General features: G+C 34.2%; 1 protein-coding gene across 3 annotated transcripts in view; it reads left to right on the top strand.

Annotated features, from left to right (window-relative positions):
* The window catches only part of LOC121381348 (nucleobindin-2-like), a 38,266-nt gene extending 24,039 nt beyond the window's left edge, over positions 1–14,227 (top strand). For 2 of the 3 annotated variants that reach the window (XM_041510630.1, XM_041510628.1), the window contains exons 8-12: positions 820–878; positions 2,815–3,015; positions 8,600–8,695; positions 11,559–12,152; positions 14,089–14,227. In XM_041510630.1, coding sequence (XP_041366564.1) covers positions 820–878; positions 2,815–3,015; positions 8,600–8,695; positions 11,559–12,152; positions 14,089–14,124 — 986 coding nt within the window. In that variant the 3' untranslated portion in view covers positions 14,125–14,227. The remainder of the gene's footprint in view (positions 1–819; positions 879–2,814; positions 3,016–8,599; positions 8,696–11,558; positions 12,153–14,088) is intronic. The other variant, XM_041510629.1, reaches the window with a different exon arrangement.
* Positions 14,228–18,400: the final 4,173 nt, after the last annotated feature.

Raw genomic sequence — 18,400 nt, 5'->3', positions numbered from 1 at the left:
TATGGGCTAGTTTGATGTTTAGTATACCTTCTGGTAGTCCCTACGGGCTAGTTTTATGTTTAGTATACCTTCTGGTAGTCCCTATGGGATAGTGTTATGTTTAGTATACCTTCTGGTAGTCATTATGGGCTAGTTTGATGTTTAGTATACCTTCTGGTAGTCGCTACGGGCTAGTTTGATGACAAATATTTTTTTTAACTTGAGCATAAAAATGAGACAGTGGGATTGTAAAAAAAAAGTTAGTTTTCTTTAACCAAACGTTTCCATCTTACTGAATTCTGTCCATTTTCAAACACCCCCCCCCCCCACCCCACCCCCATCCCAAGCCAGGCCACCGATCTTATCGAAGGTCTGACTCAGGATGGGTGTGTTCGAAACCCTAGTGGTATACGAACTCATTTAATGAGTAGAATTTTTTTAATTAATTATATTAATTAGAGATGCGCATCAAAATTTTAAAGGCCCACTATTTAATTTTTGGATGTAAATTTCAAAATTGTCCCCTTAATTTTTTCTGTCCCGGAGCAAGTCACTGGCTATCCAGAGACAGGCCCTGGGATGGACATGCTCGAAACTCTAGTGGTATATGACCATGTAAAAATTATTCGCACTCGCACTCGCCATCTTACTGAAGTGACCCCTCACTCCCCAACCCCATACATCATAACCAGCCATTGGTTAAATCTCGTATTAATCCAAGTCATATGTCTGTTCCTTTTGTAACTGGTGTGAGTAGAAATTAGTTCTTTTACTTAATGTTTAATGTGACTAATTTTATTACCTGATGTTGATTGTGGTAGATACATGTTTCTGTTACAGATACTACAGGAGATGGAGTGTGGGACATAAACGAAGTGGAAGCTCTTCTCAATATTGAGGTTAGTGTGAAACATATAGGACAAAATTTACAAGGCCTGTTCTTTTTAATACTAAGGGTGAGTCAGTGTTTTTTAACTGAATCTTTCTGCTGTGTGATGGCACCCTTTTACAGTTACTTGTCCACAACTTGTCTCAAAACTTAAATCCAATGAATGTTGCACCTTTCTTTGGATGTAAAGTCAGGCTGTAACCGTATCATAGAGTATGGGTGACCCATGGATTGGAACAAAGTAAGTCCCAGTTCTTTCAATACCTGTGAAGTCAACTTCCAACATTGGTCATTACTACCCGTGTTGACAAACCAGAAGCGTTTGATTTGAACCGCAAATCAAATTAATTATATGGGGCGGGTTTAGGTCTGTGTGACTAGAGAAGACAATGATCGGCTGGCTTAAATCCATTATGCTTTGGCTGCTGACCGTTTGATCGATTACTGATACTAGAAGGCTTTCTGTCATACGATGGCTTTTGTAGTTGTTACGTCTCTAAAATGAAGCTTGTTATTTCACTAACAACTCCTGTTGATGGTTTGAGGTGAGGGTTGAATTGTTCTACAATAAAAAAAAAACCTGATGTGTATGAGTAAGCTGTGAAGTCATGGCTGTAATAACAAGCATATTATCTGACTATTGTAAGAGAGCATATCCCTTAAAATCCTTAACTGAGTCGATAAACCTGTCATGATGATGAGGATGACAAAGGTATGACAGAACAGTAACTAGAGCATTGTACATTGCCAGTTGTCATGGATACGGTGGTTACTCAAGCACTGGTATTGTCAAAAATTAATGGTTAATTACTAAATAACACATGGCAAATAACTGTATACTGCCAGTGTAGATCAATATTTAGTTTTCACCAGTCAACAGGTTAATTACAGCACTATGGTCAACTGGACCATTAGTGGTAACATTGTGAATATTGTTATATAAGAATTGTTCGTCATTTTTTTTTTATATAAGAATTGTTCGTCATTTTTTGTGAATTTATCAATGTATAACAGTCACAAATTGTATAAAATTGCATAATTACTTCCCTTATACCATGTTTTGGATACTGCTATAATGGGATTAATTCAGTTTAATGTTCAGAATATACTAAGTTTGATTTCTGTTAAAGCAGAAATCAATTTGTTCATATCCTCTGATATTTATAGATCATGTCATGAATGCGTTATATTTTTAAAGAAAAATAATGTTCAAATAATAGTGTGTCTTTAGCTGTTGTTGATTTGTTAGAGTGGGACATAACCCAGTGGTAAAGTGCTCGCTTGATGTGCAGTCAGTCTAGGAACGATCCCTGTCTCTGGGCCCATCAGGCTATTTCTCGTTCCAGCCAGTGCACCACGACTGGTACACCAAAGGCCGTGCTATGTGCTATCCTGTCTTTGGGATGGTGTATATAAAAGATCAATTGCTACAAATGGAAAAATGTAGTGGGTTTCCTCTCTAAGACTATATGTCACAAGTACCAAATGTTTGACATTCAGTAGCCGACGATTAATAAATCAATGTGCACTAGTGGTGTTATTAAAGTCGCAGACCCTAGTTTCAACCCTTAGAAATGGACACTTAAGTTTAATTAATAAAAAAACCTGTAACACATTTGGATAAAGTTACAACAGAGTGAAACAAGAGTCTCTTACGTTGAAAGGGGGAAATACCCTTAAAAATAGACTAAAACTCGACTCCATAACTGTTACTTACTTCTCAGAGGCACGTGCATTTAAAAAAAAATGAAAAATGCATTATGTGATATTAAAAACACCAGGATGACCAGAAACACTTTGGATTTACGGAAACATCTCTAATAGTACAAAATATGTCTTAGTGTTTAAAAACTAGAGTTTGTCCCTTTAAACGAAACAAAGTTTAACTTTTGTTGATTTGTTGGAGTGAATATTTAATTTGTTTGTATTAATTATAACACTTGCAGCTGGGCAAGGTGTACGATGATCGGAACCCGTCTGATGAGGACGATCCCAACGAGCGGGAGCACGAGAGGATGCGCATGCGACAACACATCATGACGGAGATGGACAAGAACCACGACGAGATGATAACCAGGGACGAATTCCTCAACTACACCGGAATACACGGCGAAAAGGAGGAATTTAAAAAAGACGAAGGCTGGAAGGTAAGGCTGGAGCTCTTGTCACTGGTGTAGCCAGGATTTTGGATTGGGGGGGGGGGGGGGGGGGCCAACCCACACTATATGTATTTATGATTTTATAAAATTTAATAGTTAAAAAACAATTGATTGGAGGTGAGGGAGGAGGTACATGACCCGTATGGCTCCCTCTCCCTATGCAACACTGGCTGTGAAGTGGGGGGAGAAGTTACTGTATATTCCCAGCCTTCGAAATAAGTAGCTATTAGCGTAACCTATAAGTAGGTTTTGTGACAACACTGATATTGCTCAATCATAACATAACTGAGTTACAACTCAATTTTCAAAGTTCCAAAAAGAATTTTTTTTTTTTTTTTTTAATTCATAATTAGTTATGGGCAGTCATATACGAGTATGAACTGGAAAAAATTACATAAGTACGAAGTGTCTGTTTAGTAGGATCCATTCACTTCTCACGATATGAAATCCTGCGAGATGTTAATAAGACTTAAAATACCGTCAGTAAGTTTTTATCACCATATAAGCATTCTGATAAATGTAATTAGAAATGTGTTATTTCGTGTGGACTTATGTTTTTAGCTATTTCTTATGGAAATACTTGACAATTTTTTGTTGACTCCATGCATTGAAAACAATTTTTTTGTCACCAACAAAATATTGGTTAAATAAAAACAACACGTCATAACTGATACTGGGGCGTGACCTATCTTTTGCAACTTATTTTGAGAACTGTATTCTAGCTAGTTTAGTTAAGCAACAATGAAAATTCTCATATTTTTGCTCTACCTGAAAATTATTATGGTACTTTTTTTTTATAATATGCTCTCAGTAACCCTCTACAAACTTTTCCTGATGTTTAAAAAAAAAGAAATTGTAATTTTTATATTTTCAGAATGTTTTTAATGCTCAACACTAATGGTCCATCATGTTCTGTTACTACCACAATGTAGCTCACAAGGAATGCTTCTAATCAAAACTTAACAAACATATTTAGTGTATTTTGGTCTAAATTACAGTAGTTTACTATTAATTTTGGGGGATTTTTATTAAATGCATTTTGTTTTAATAACTCTTTATAAATTTTGAATAGGATTTTTCAGTTGATCAAAAACAAAGATTTTTTACTTTTTGAATAACATTTTTTCTCAATCCCAGCCAATGCCTCACAACTGGCATATTAAAGGTTGTACTAGGTGCTGTTATATGTGTGAACAAAACAAGAAGCATATAAAAGATCCCTGCTGCTAATGGAAAACTGTTGTATGTCAGAATTACCAAATGTTTGACATCCGACAGCTGATGATAAAATGATGAATGTGCTGTAGAGGTGTCGTTAAACGAGACTTACTCAGAGCTGCCAACTGCTACGCTTTGGGCATAGTTTGCTACGCTTAGTTGACGTTTGCTATGCTCATGCCCAAATTGCTACGCTCAATTGAAAAAAACCCAGTATGATACTCTAATGAAAATCAGTAATAACTTTTGCAACAGGTAAACATAACTGGATAATTAGTGTATTTGGCCAAAGTTTCTACTAACGAATTATGTTTTATTTGCCAAGCGTATACGTTTCATCTTTAGGCATATCATAAAATATTGATTGTTTCCGGTTACCCGACCAACCCTAATTTGAACCTGCCGACCCTAAAACTTTTTTTGTATATCCAAAAATGTTTTTTTTAAATATAACAACGATTTCCACGAAAACATTCCAAAACTATCACAAGCACTAATTTGGTGTCATTTAGGGAATAACCCTACTGTGTTTTCCGATTTGCGGACGCATATCGGTGGTTTTACTGTTGCAAATTTAGTTTTATTGGCAACCCGTTAGCTGATGATGATGATGATAACTAGTTTAACGTGCCCATATACCACTAGGGTTTCGAACACGCCACCGATCTTATCGGAGGTCAGACTCGGGATGTGTGTGGTGGGGGGGTGGGGGTGTAGTGTTGAAAATGGGCAGAATTTTGATAATAGCAATTAGTAAAAAGTTAATAGAATAAAAATTAAAAAAAGTTACAAGCCAAAAATAAAAAGAATTGACTGCTCGGCCGAATATTTATATAATTTGGAACATTTTAGAAGGACAGTCCAAAAATAAATAAGTGAAAGAAGAGAGGATTGGACTATTTAATAATATTTTTAAAAAAGAAGTAATTTCGACATAAAATTTTGAACGAAGGTCTAAATGTTTAAAGTCCGATCTATATGTCCACGTGAATGGCCTCGTTAAGGCCATTGGAGGTTGGCCTACGGCGAACCGACGAGCGGAGAACCGGCAAAGGCGGGCATGAAGTGCTTCCATCTCTGGTTGGCGAGGATGGTTATGACACTCCGGTAGTCGTTGCCGAAAAGGGCCTTGACGATCCCGTTAGCCACGAAATGTTTTCTTCTAACAATTGATTGATGGAGTTACTTCCCTTCAAATTGAAGTTCGGTAACTTTCGTGAGATATCGGGTGAAGAGTTGGAAAATTGTTCTAGCGTAGCGAGGTGTTCCGAATAATAATAATAACTATATTTAATGATTTACTCCAGCGACAAACTGGCCTTGTAGAAATTTAGTGACCTTCTGATAAACTTGGGGAGGGAATGTTTACCGATACTGATGGAGTTTACTGCCAAATCAAATGATTGAATATGTCAGTAAGATCTCGATGCGTTTCGTTATTTTTTGTAAGTGGTCACTGGGAACTTTGCGGGTTTCCGCTAAAAACAGTGTCAGAATAACCATGTGTTTGACGTCCAATAGCCGATGATATTAAAGATAAAAATCAATGTGCTCTAGTGGCATCGTTAAATAAAACAAACTTTACTTTTCAACATTCGTTTGAGCATCCTGAGCATTTGTACTGCATTTCTATTCATTGGACCAATTGATTGCTTCAAACCAAGTGTGTACTTTAATACTGGATGCATACAGAATAAAACTAACATTGCAAATTATAAAATTGTTAAGTCTACCATTTCTTAGATACACTAGGAAAGATAATATTCATAACATTTTTTTTAAATGTTATTGTTGGACAGATAAATATAGAACCCTTCTTTTCAGTTTTTATTAAAAGAAATTGTTATAACTTATTTACTGGTTTCTATCCAATTAAGGTTCAACCAAGTCTGTCCTGGACCAGTACAGAAGTTAAGTGTTAGTATGAGAGTAAACCTTCTGCCTATTATTAAACAGCAAGGGTTCTTTTGTATGTACTCTCCCACAGATAGGTTAGCACCATGTTGCCCTCAAAATCAAAATGCCTTGCCTTTTATAAATTTATAAGTTGCCCATGTAAAAAGAAGCCTTTAAACACACCTTTGTGGATAGTACTACATATTTCCTTTTTTTAAATTAAGTTATGAAATAGATATAGAAAATAAAATGGCCATACGGTTTTTGTCCTTTTGAAAATTGTATAATGGAAAAAAAAGCCCTTATATTTAAAACTGCACATAAAATATGCCCCCAAAACGTCACTTTACCATGCCTTACTTCATTTCTAGGGAAAACACTGTGATGAATGGTATTTTTGGTTTGCATAATGCATTTCTATACATGCAGAGGTTATTTTGGATACCGGTAGTCAACACCTTTATTTAATATTCATAAATAAAATTATTTTCCAAAATAAATGCTTTTCCTACCTACCTACCCTATATTTTTCCAGCATGTAATAGGAAACAAGTAATATTTTTTCCCCGGCCTTATCACAAATTATAGGTCTACAGAGTACAGTTGAAAAGCGGACAATTTTTGGCAATTATACAAAAAATTGGACCATTGTAAAACAGTTATAGTAAGATGTATTCAATAACAGACATGTAGGTTTACTGTAGGCCGACCCCAGTGTCTCGTACTATAAAACCTTCAAAGAACTTTTCTTTAGTTATGTTACGCTTGCATGCCGTGAATATAGAAAATTGTGAACGTATGCCATTTAGGAATAGAGTAATTTTAATTTTAACTTAAAATAAGAATATAAGCATTCAAATTTAGCATTGATCATATCATCGCACAACAGTTAATTTGGGGTTTATTGCATTTTGATGCTGTTTAAAAAATAAAAATAAATTCTGGTCATTCATAATCCTGTTCAAATCGCCAGACTTATTTTGACAACATTTGTTACATTTCGGGTATGTTTGTATTCCTTAACCGACGATAAGCTTTATCTATGCTTAAAATAGCATGAACCAGACTTTTGCAGTTACTATGACTATGTAGTTATTTGGTGTTTTCTTTTGCTGTTGTTTATGACATTTGGCTATGCTACGCTCAAATATCGTTTGCTGTGCTCAGCTTGTCATAAATGCTACCAGTGTTCTCGCTGGTCCATTTAAGCGGGGCGGCCTGCACTGCTATTCCATTTTGCCGCCCTCTTTTCACGTTCTCCGCCCTCCTTTATTTTTGTGCACCCCTCTTTATTTTCCAGCACCTATATCCGCTATTTCCAAATGCACATCTGTTTTTCCACACATTAAAAAATAACAATAAAAAAAACAACGACCAATCTACACACTGGACATCAAAGGAAACAAGCCGCGTTGTGTACGAAAAAGCAATTGACGAAACATTTATGACAGTTACCGTAACGTAATTTAACAGTATTTTTAACAGCCTCTATATTGTCCCATATCTGTATCCATTTGTATGTTTAATAGACACAATAAAAGTTACATTTTATTTGAGCAATGAAAACATTTTTACTTTTTATGGATTCGGCAATCTCCGATTGAAAAAAACCCTCACTTATTTGGCGCCAAATTTGTCATGTGATCAGAACGATCATTCTGTTTTTTGTTTCCACTGACTATCGTCTGATATTTTGTCCTCCGTTGCAGATATAATTGGTTGTAACTGATGATTTTTACTTTGTCATTTCTGTCATTCTGTTTATTCAGCAGTTCTTTATAAAATATTGTAAACTTTTCATTTTGGGGGGGGATATGAATGCTTATAAAAACAACGGAAGTGGTAGTGTTTATCATTAAAATAATTTATCTTGAGTGCCAAATAATATATACACCGCCTTTACAAAAACGAAACTACCTTTTTATCAGCTGGCGATAATATTTTATAACAGTGATCGATTCATTCGATGCAGATGGAAATAACAAAAAATGTATCCGACATTAGGGAATCACTTTACAAAGATCTTTATTGTTTTTCGTATATCTTGAAATCTTTATTAAAAATAATAATATTAAAACTTTGATCGGTTCAGCAAAACCGGAGCTGTCAGACCGTTATCATCTTTGGTTCAATTAAAAGACGAGTCTGCTTGTATTTCATATTTATAAACCTTTTTGCACTTTTTTGTAGCCAAAATAAGGAGTATGTCTTTTTACAAGTCTACCGACACACAACAATATGGTAACCAAACTCCCCCCTCTTTTTGCTTTTCGTTTATTGGGTGTTTTTTTTTTGTGTGGTGCCAGGGGGGCTGCCCTCCTTTAATTTTCACCCAGCGAGAACACTGTGCTACTCTCACTTGTGGCTAGGGGTTGGCAGCTCTGCACACTAACTTCAACTCACAATATCTAATTTTGCCATGTTTACACATCTCCAATGTAAGTTACTTTTTTCTAAGTTACAGGAGGAAGGAGACGACGACATGTTTACGGACGAAGAATACGAAAAGTTTCTTAAACAATATCATGCACAGGAAGCTCAGCCCGGAGTTGTCGTAAGTATCGAGTAATTTACAGTGGTCTCACAAGCAGTTACTTAGTCTTCCTTGGTATAAACAAATATGTACTTTTTGTTATATTTACTGTGGTTGTAAACTGGAGAGCAGTTTTCATTCCATCTAATGGATTTATTTAAATTTTTCAATTGTTAGTAGAAAAAAAAATACTTGAAATGACTAAAGTCTTAATGAATGAAGCTTTTGATAAATCTGCAGTTTAATTCAGAGGCACTTCATGTTTCCACAATTTAACATCTTATTTTTATGTAAAATCAAGCGTTACGCTTTGTGTTTTTTTGTTTTTATGATCATTACATATTGTCAACTGACTGATGGGTTTGGTGATGTTAAGTGATAGGGTACTCATGTGACGGTTATACAGCAGTGTTCTAGCATGTCTTTTATGGCGAGGAACATTTTGTCCAGTGTCGTGTTGTGATTTGCTATGCAAATTTCTGAGATCTCTACACAATTTTAAAACATTAAACAGTAGTCAGCTTTCAATTGACTAGAAATATTGTTAATCAAGATTTCAAAAACAAAATGTTCCCTGTATAGGGCTGGGTGCTTGTTTATTTGTAGGACAGGGCGCTTGTTTATTTGTAGGACATTTTTGTTGTGTTGCTGACATTTCTATCTACAGATTACTTTAACATTCTCGTGTCTACTGGAATAATATTACAGACTGAGCCTTTTCGTGATGTCAAATTAACAGCTTCACACAGCTGCGCCATTACATCCGTAACATAATTAAATTGATGGTGCGCCACTTGCCATCAAACAATGTAAGGGTTAATTAAGTAGTGTATGGATGTTATTGATTGCACAACCACGCTTTTTAAAATGGACTGCCATTACAACTAAGAAAAGAAAAGAACACGTAACACATTATCGTTAGTAGACTTTTATGTATAACATAAGCTAATGATACACTGCCAAGTATTAGAGTTGAGAACTCAGACCCATGTCAAACTGTACACTGGTGGCACTAAAGTCTGCAAACCTACGCATTTGTGAACGGTGTTTCGTTCTCAATAAAAATTTCAATGTAACGGTAGTTTCGTTTCTGAATGTAAACCAGGCAATACATTCCAGACTTCCGCATTTCATTTTCTCGTAAGTAATTGAATCGATGTTCACACGCACTTGTGCAATTGCAAGCAATTATAGTTATTCTGCGTTTAAGCAGTGCCCCCTAGATGAATTTACTTCTGCGCTTCTTTTTCTCGTACGAAATTGCACCGATGTTTGTGCACTATAGTCTTGTGCAATTGCAAGCAATTATAGTCATTCCGCGTTTAAGCAGTGCCCACTAGAAAAATTTACTTCCGGATTTCGTTTCTCATACCAATGTTTGTGCGCACCTATACAGTAGTAGTAGTAGTAGTAACAGGAGTTCAATTCTAACTTTCATGTAGTTGTGGTAACCTATAGGTTACCAGGCTTTATTTTGTGGTAACCTGTAAATGGGGTACCAAACACAATGCTTATTTCGATGCCTGTTAAAGTTAAAATTGTTCTTTAAAACTGTTTGTTTCATTGCCACGGTACCATGGAACAATAAAACAATAAACTTGTTACTACTGAAAGTTAAAAATTAATTTAAAAAAAGAAAAAAAGTAATTAGTGCTTTTTTAATGACACCCCTCCTGTATTTACTGGTCTGCATGACAGCACACAACTCTGCGCAGCAAACATTAAAACAACCACTTCTGTGGCTACTGTTCACAGAAACAACAATGGATCTCATTTTTCTTAAGTTCTAGACTGCAAACACTTCCATTATAGTTTACTTCAGGTTAATTTAGATTATGCAGATAAGGTAACTATAAATGGTGTTCCATGCTCCTTAGTTTGGATAACTCAAAATGACAATATAAAAAAAGACCAATGTCAAAATTTATGATCATTATTCAACAAAAGTTGTCTGTTATTAACTATGTAAATGAGCACAAATAGTGTTCATTAACCATATAGGACAGTCACTGATAATTATAAAACAGACTATAGCTAAAAATAGGCCATACTGTAAGCCTTATAGTCTTGGTAGCCATATTGGTTACAGTGTTGTGTCACTCTGAGGGAATTCAAAGTATGCTTGGATGTTTACGTTAAGAGATGAAATAAAACATTTATTTCATTTATGGATTCAAAAATTACAATAAGGTATATATTGAAGCTTCTTGTTAGTAAACTTGTGTAAGATGATATACAAGGTTGATCATTACAGCAATGACAGACATGTGTTGACAGGTGATACAAAACACGTTGATCGAGGATTGCAAAAGTATTTTTTGTATCAAATTGTTATATATCAGTTTTATACATATATTCACAATCAAGATGTGTTGTTTTAACAATTGTTTTATGAATTAAACTAATAATGTTTGTTTGCAAAGATTCCCCAACACTTGTTTCAAGACGTAATGTAACATAATTAACATGCACAGACTCTTGTGCTGCACAGATTAATTTCACGAGTGGAAAATGTTTTTAATTATTTCTCTCAATAGTATTGAACTAGTGCAGGGAAATGAAAAATAAGGACAGGGTGGCAATAAATTACTTAGTCTGGTGGTCATACTGTTCTGAATCCATTTGGCTCAAATCGTCATTGATTTTAATTAAAACATAATTTCTGATATCCGTGCAGCTGTTGGGATCCATCTGTTCTATTAACACTTGAATCATAGGTTAAAATAATAAATGCAGAGAATAAAAGAATAATATGATGCAGATTATCTTTTTTTCAACCATTTGAATCAAAATTATGTTATATGTCTTTAATTCTTAAATAAGTTTTTTTTAATGAGTACAATTACTTACAATTAATCTTAATTCAAAATATTGTCTATTGCAGCAGCCACCTCATGACCCAAATGTTATGAACATGCACCAAGGATCCATGGGACTTCCTATCGGTGTTGACCCCAACCTTCACTTCCAACCTCAAGGTCAGCATCCACAAGGCATGGAGCAGCCACATGGTCAGCCTCAACAGCAGGCACAGTTTGGCCAACCTCTTCATCAGCAACAGCAGCAGCAACAGCAGTTAAATGAACACCAGCAGATGGCACAACAGCATGTACAGATGGCGGAAAATTTAGCACAGCATGCTGCTCAAGCAGCCCAACACTTCGGTCAGGCTGGCCAACCAGTTCCGACTGGTCAACCGGTTCACCCTGGTCAGCCAGTTCAAGCTGGTCAGCCGGTTCAGTCTGGTCAACCGGTTCAGACTGGTCAACCAGTTCAGGCTGGTCAGCCAGTCCCAACTGGTCAACAGCCACCACAGGGAGTTCCAGTTCACCACCCACAGGAAATACATAATCAACAACAACAACAACAGATACATGAGCAACAGCAACAACAGATACATGAGCAACAGCAACTACATCACCAACAACAGCAAATACTCCAGCAGCAACAACAACTACACCAGCAACAACAGCAGCATGTAAGTACTAAGCTCACAGTTAGTAAGTTTGTCGTATTTATTCTTCACTTATTATACAATTGACCAGGGATGGGGAAAAGCCCTTTTTAAAACGTGTTTGCCGGTCCCACTTTTGTCATTCTTGTCGGTCCGAAGCACCTGTCCATTTCTATTATTGGAACAAATTCCTATCAGTCAAGTGGACCAGCCTGCCCAGACATCAGTATCTCGGTGCATGATTTAAAGTAATAAATAAATAGTGGTCAATATGGCTGGTGTTTCAAACGTCTGTGATTTTAAAGTCTGCCTAAGTATATATCACCAGTCACTGAAGTCGGACCTACAGTAGTGTCAGTCGACTGCCACAAGGCTAGACATTTGTCAAAGTCGCTGAGCCGGTCAAGAGATTAAACAGACATTAAAATCAAGGTATTACACTCCAATTAAAATAAAAGACCCAGAGTTTGCAACTGGTTACAATCAACACCTGTCAACACCTGTATACGGAGCTCTGTCGGGTTGAGTGTCCTAGTCCGAAGCAAGAGGCTTTTGTGCAATACAAACTGCTTGAAATAGCATAAAATATACTGAAATAATCTATAAATGTATTTATTGTTGACTGTTCAAGGATTTTAAAATTAACAAAACGTTTCCACCTTTTTTGTTAACAAGTGGGAGTAAGCAGAACAGCTACATGTACTGGTTATCTCTAGAGCCAGTAGGTCAAATTTCATTCAATCAGCGATGACGATATTAATCTCTTTGTCTAAACATGTGCTAGCTGAGGCTGTGATAACACTTCAACAGTGCCATCTTTTATTAATTTTCAGTACACAGTACTGAATACTCATACATATATGGGAATTAAAATTCATACCTTTTTAATATTATTTATTCCATTATGTAAAATAAATACAATTTGTGGGTTTTTTTCACTGGTGTGATAAAAAAAAATTGTTTCATGTTTTCATGTTTATCGTTTCGTGTTCATGATTCAAGATAAAACTATACATACGTCACTATGATTTTTAAAAAAACTATTTGGCAAATATCGTCTTTTAAATGTTCTTCTTTTTTACTCCCCCCCCCACCCCCCCCCCCCCCCCCCCCCCCCCCCCGCCCCCCCCCCCCCCCCCCCCCCCGGGTAGTGATGACATCAAGTGGGACTGATTGACAATTTTATTTTTTCCCAACCCTGCAATTGACAATTTGTATGATCAGCGTATGCTCCAAACTCACTCTCATATCACAACTCTTGTTTCCATTTCAAAAGTTTCACACACGAGGTCTCACTAAAATGGCTTATATCCTTTCTCATGAGTTCTCTTTTCCTAATTACCCAATGTTTTAAACTAAAATACAGATCACCCAATACTAAAATGTGGACCAGACCGCAACAGCCATCACATTTTATTTAGCATTTCACCCCCTTCATAATTTCTATCCTTGATCATTCTAGGATATTTAAAAAGTGTTAGATTTTTCAAATGTGTAGTATAGTAATGCCATTGACAGCTATCAATGTGTACAGTCCTTTGCTTGAGAATTTCAGTATATATTTTTTATGATACTGTTTTATCAGTCTATTGAAGTAGTTCCATCAATATGAAACTATTCCTATCAGTGCTCCTCAACTGGAATATTAAATACCTTGATACTAACAATCCCAGTACCACCCAGAGTGACTTTTAACGACTATGAGGCCACTACACTAACTCGGATAGCTGAGATGTTTGTCCAAGACCGTGTGTTTAAACCCTTAATTGGATATAAACTCGAAAATAGTCTTAAAAAGGCATTGGTATTTTATGTGTAGCAGTACTCCAGTCTTCAAAAAATTATAAATTGAACAGTATTTTGTTATGTGATTTCCTCATTTTATTTCGTCTAACTTTACTTACATGTACTTGTATACTAACCTATTCACTTACATACCTTTTGTTTTATACATTCACAGCACGCTCAACAGCAGCAGGCTCCAGGGCATGTATAGTGATCTGATGTGATACCAGAGTTATCTTCCCTGATATAATACAAGAGTTATCCTCCACATAAACCAACTCTGCAGATTGAATATTGGGGATCCAAGAGCCAGACTGAACCAGTCCATACTGAACTGCCATTTTAACCTTGATGCATCTTCGAAGTCCTGTAACAGAAAACTGACAGCAGTCAATCTTAGAGCATATAAACAATATTGACTAGCTTGTGTTTGGTTATTTAGCTGCTGCTAAAAGTATGCAAGGCACAAAAATCTCTATAAAACGTCTATTTTTAGTTTGTTACTTGATAGTTTTTTGTTTTGCAAGATGGGTCACATTGTCAAAAAAATAACACCTTAACCTTTAGACTACTGGATTAATTTTTGACAAAACCTACGTTAAGTGGGTACAAGTTTATAATTTTTATACACATATATTCACATAAATGTTTTATAAATACATAAAATAACGTTCATATTGAATCGGTAAGTATTATTTTCATGGTTTTTTCTAATTATATGATATTTTAGATAAGTTAATGTTGATTAAAGAAGAAGAAAAAGTTGCATTTGCTTTCCGGCATTTGTGGCCAGCTGTCCAGTGTTTATGTCCATTATTCCCCAAAACAGTGGTTTTCTGATCAGAATTAACAAAAACCCCAACTTTGATTCATATCCCAATATATAGTGATTTTCGTTGTTAATAAAACAATCAAATTTATTATCAAATTAGCTGTCACAATCAGCTATCAATCCCTGAAAATTACCGCAATGTGCCACCATTGTTGTCAAGGGAAAATAATTGCAGAAAACCACTTTTTGAACTCAAAATTCTAAGATATTTTCCATTGAAAAACAAAAACTTAAAAATACAGGAAACTGAGTTGTCTTCTGTTTCCTGTTACATAATTGTTTTCAGTGAGTGTCATGTACAGAACAGCAGGAAATATGAATTGGGGAATACAGTGTACAGTATGTTGACTGGCGTGACGTCGGGCGAGATATCTCGTCTGCAGTAGTCAGAAGGTTAACAATCCTACAACTGAAGAGCTTTTTACAAAATAAGAAAAAAGTTCTGTTACTGTAAAATTAAATGTATTTATATATGTCTCCAGTCACTTAAGTCCGATAAATCAAGTTTGAAATTGTTATGCATGTGTTAGACTGAAAATTGTTTATGTCCAGCTATGTTACATTTATGTTTTTTTTTATCAGTCTTGTGAATATTAATTTAAAACAATTCAGTGGAGATACAGAGTTAAAGTACATTAGAAACCCCCCATTAAATATGATATTTATGGTTTTAAATTATTAAAGTATGATCCTGGAAATTACAGACTGAAAAATGTTAATAGGAAAACATGTACATAAAAATTAAGATGTTATTGATAGGTTCATATTTATTTTAGTTCCATATGTCTCAGTTTTCATCTTTTCGGTTTGGTTCAGTCTAGCACTTGGATATCCATTGATATATTGTTGATTTTGTTCTGAATCTGTAATGAAGGTTGTTCATATTCATTTGTGATTTCTGGTCATTACACCTGACAAAATACTTCTCATAAGAAAGATTTTTAAAATTCTAAATATGTGAAACCATTCCAGTTTGATTACTAGCAGGTTGTTATAAAGTCACCAGTAATAAACATTCAATCGTTAACTTTATACTGACAAAAAATTAAAAGCTTAATATTAGAAATTTATCGTTGTGCAACAAAAATACAAATAGAAAATGTTCATTATCAGTTTGGTGTAGAAATTTGTTACTGTATTCAAGGATACCTCTAAATGTTGTGCATCCGTTTTCTAGTCAAATGGTTTAGCTATTTTCAAGTGCTCAAAATGATCAGATGAAGTCAGAACAGTGTTTTGTTTGTTGTCTCCCCTAGTTTCTTAAACTAATAATAGTCATACGACCTTTCAGTCATTTAACAATATTGATTGACACACAAAGCTGGCTTAGCATTCTTTGTTTTGTGAAATTGTTCATGCTGGGTTTGCTAATCAGCTGTTTGATGCATGTGTGACCACCAGTGCATTTAAAATTATGTTCTGAAATAAAGCCAACATCGAAAACACAAAACTGCTTCAAACTGACAGATTCATAAAAATTGTCACAATCTCTTTATTTCTTTGTCAGCTACAATTTCTTTTATATTGTAGGGCTATATAGAAATATGTGTATAACAAATTGTAAAATATATTTGGTGTGAGTGAAAATTAGCTTGCAGTTGGTGTTAAAAGGCATTAAAATAAAAAGTGACAGGTTGTATTTTCCCAGCTTTGTTAGTAATGTACTTTATACTTATTTGAATTACAGTGAACTTGTTAACACTACTTTTACAAAAAAGGAGTGACCAGACAGTTATATAAATTGAAACAAATATGTAATAATGTATAATTGAATGAATGAAAGAAAGAAAGAATGAATGAATGAATGAATGAATGAATGAATGAATGTAAGGATTTTCTGTGCAATGCAGAGACGATGTAGATTTATGTGTTGTTAAAACTGGTGGTTAACACTCTAGGTTCTATGATTTAACTTTTTATTTGTTTTCTGTACAAAAATATGATTTGTTATTAACACTTGTGGTTCTATTATTTAACTTTGAATTTGTTTTTAAGACTTGATAAACATGTTAATAAATATGATAATAGTATTTTTCATAAGTGCTAAATATTTTAGCATAATGTTTTTTTTTTAGCCTGAATCTAGTTTTAAGAGACCTCAGAAGTCAGTAAATTAAAAATAATGTTTTTTAGTATGTTATTATATTGTGGACTTAAAATGGGTTAAGTGACCTACTGTTAGTCAAATGAGCAAGTGTATCTAGACGACATACATTTTTACTGTTACTCTGTTTGTTGATTTAGGAAAGGTTCTTTGCAGGATTAGATGTTCCTTTTGTTATTTTAAGATTTTAAAAGTTACATATTAGTTATTTGTAGGTAAAACTACTGTTATTTCCGAGTGTTAAAGGCTTTAGGTTTTTCCCTCTCTCTTTTGTTTTTCTCCTTTTTTTTTATTTAAGCCACTGAGTACTTTACTGTAGTATATATACATTTTTTTCATTAAATATATCTTTTTTTTTAATATTAGTTAATTTTTGGTTATTGGTTTGTAATCTGTATATTAGGATAATAGTGTTTTTTCATTAAAAAATGTTGTTTATTCTATTTTAACCTATATTTATAATATATTTATTCTGATTTTCACCTTGAAAGCATTATAATCTTTTAATGGGGAGGGAAAATAGCGCAGAAACCTGTACCCCCTCCCCCATCACTTACATATAATTGGTGGTTGTGCTCATTTCACATGCCATGTGAAAACAGGCATACATTGTTTCTTTTGTTGTAAGTCAATATATTTTACATTATTTCAGCTAAAACTTTCAACTTCACTCATTAAAAAAAAAAAAAAAAATTTTTTTAATTTTTATTACATTTAATTTGAATTTTGATTTGTAGATGGGTAGTTGAAAGGTGTGGCAATTAAGATAAAATGATACACTCACATTTATATTTTATTTACATTACATAAGATTGGTTTTGTGGGTTTTTGTTAGAATATACACTGTTGATTATGTAGCTGTTTTAAAGTTTGTAGGTTTTTCTTTCTGAATCAGAATCGCTGTGCTGATTAATAATCTCAAATTATGCAAACAAATATGTATATAAAGAAATAAATATTTAATTACATATCAGGATATTGAAAAAAAGCATTAGAATGCATAAAAATATATAAAACATAAGTGACCATTCCCAGACATGAATGCACAAACCATATGCTTTTGGGAGGAGAAATGTGTATATGCTTTTAAAATAAACTCTCTTAAAATAATCACAATCTAGATGAGCATATTTGGTACAAAATCAACATATTGGATTGAGGTTACCAAAAATTGGTATTTATATGTGAATGGTCTCTTACATAGGATGCATATTTTATATTCAATTTATTGTAGTGTTTCATATCCTATTTAATCTTAACTCCACACAAAAATCCAAGCAACTGTTAATTTCTATAACTATCACTGTAATGGTCATAATAATTTATATTCCTGTTTTAGTAAGACTTTTTAAGATGTCACAATTTAAAGAAAAAAGAAAAAAAGGTAAAAATATTTTCCTAAATTATTATTATTATTTTTTTTATTGCATTTTCAGCTGTGATTTTGTTTGATGAAATCTAAATATTTTTTATTTTATTTGTTAAGAGTTATAGAACATGCCATTAATGTTGGCATATGTAATAGCTTACCTTTACAATAATATATTATAA

The sequence above is a fragment of the Gigantopelta aegis genome, chromosome 9, assembly GCF_016097555.1.
Source record: "Gigantopelta aegis isolate Gae_Host chromosome 9, Gae_host_genome, whole genome shotgun sequence".
In the NCBI taxonomy this organism is placed as follows: Eukaryota; Metazoa; Mollusca; class Gastropoda; order Neomphalida; family Peltospiridae; genus Gigantopelta; species Gigantopelta aegis.
Note: the sequence above shows the minus strand (reverse complement) of the source record. Positions and strands in the feature narration are given on the sequence as shown.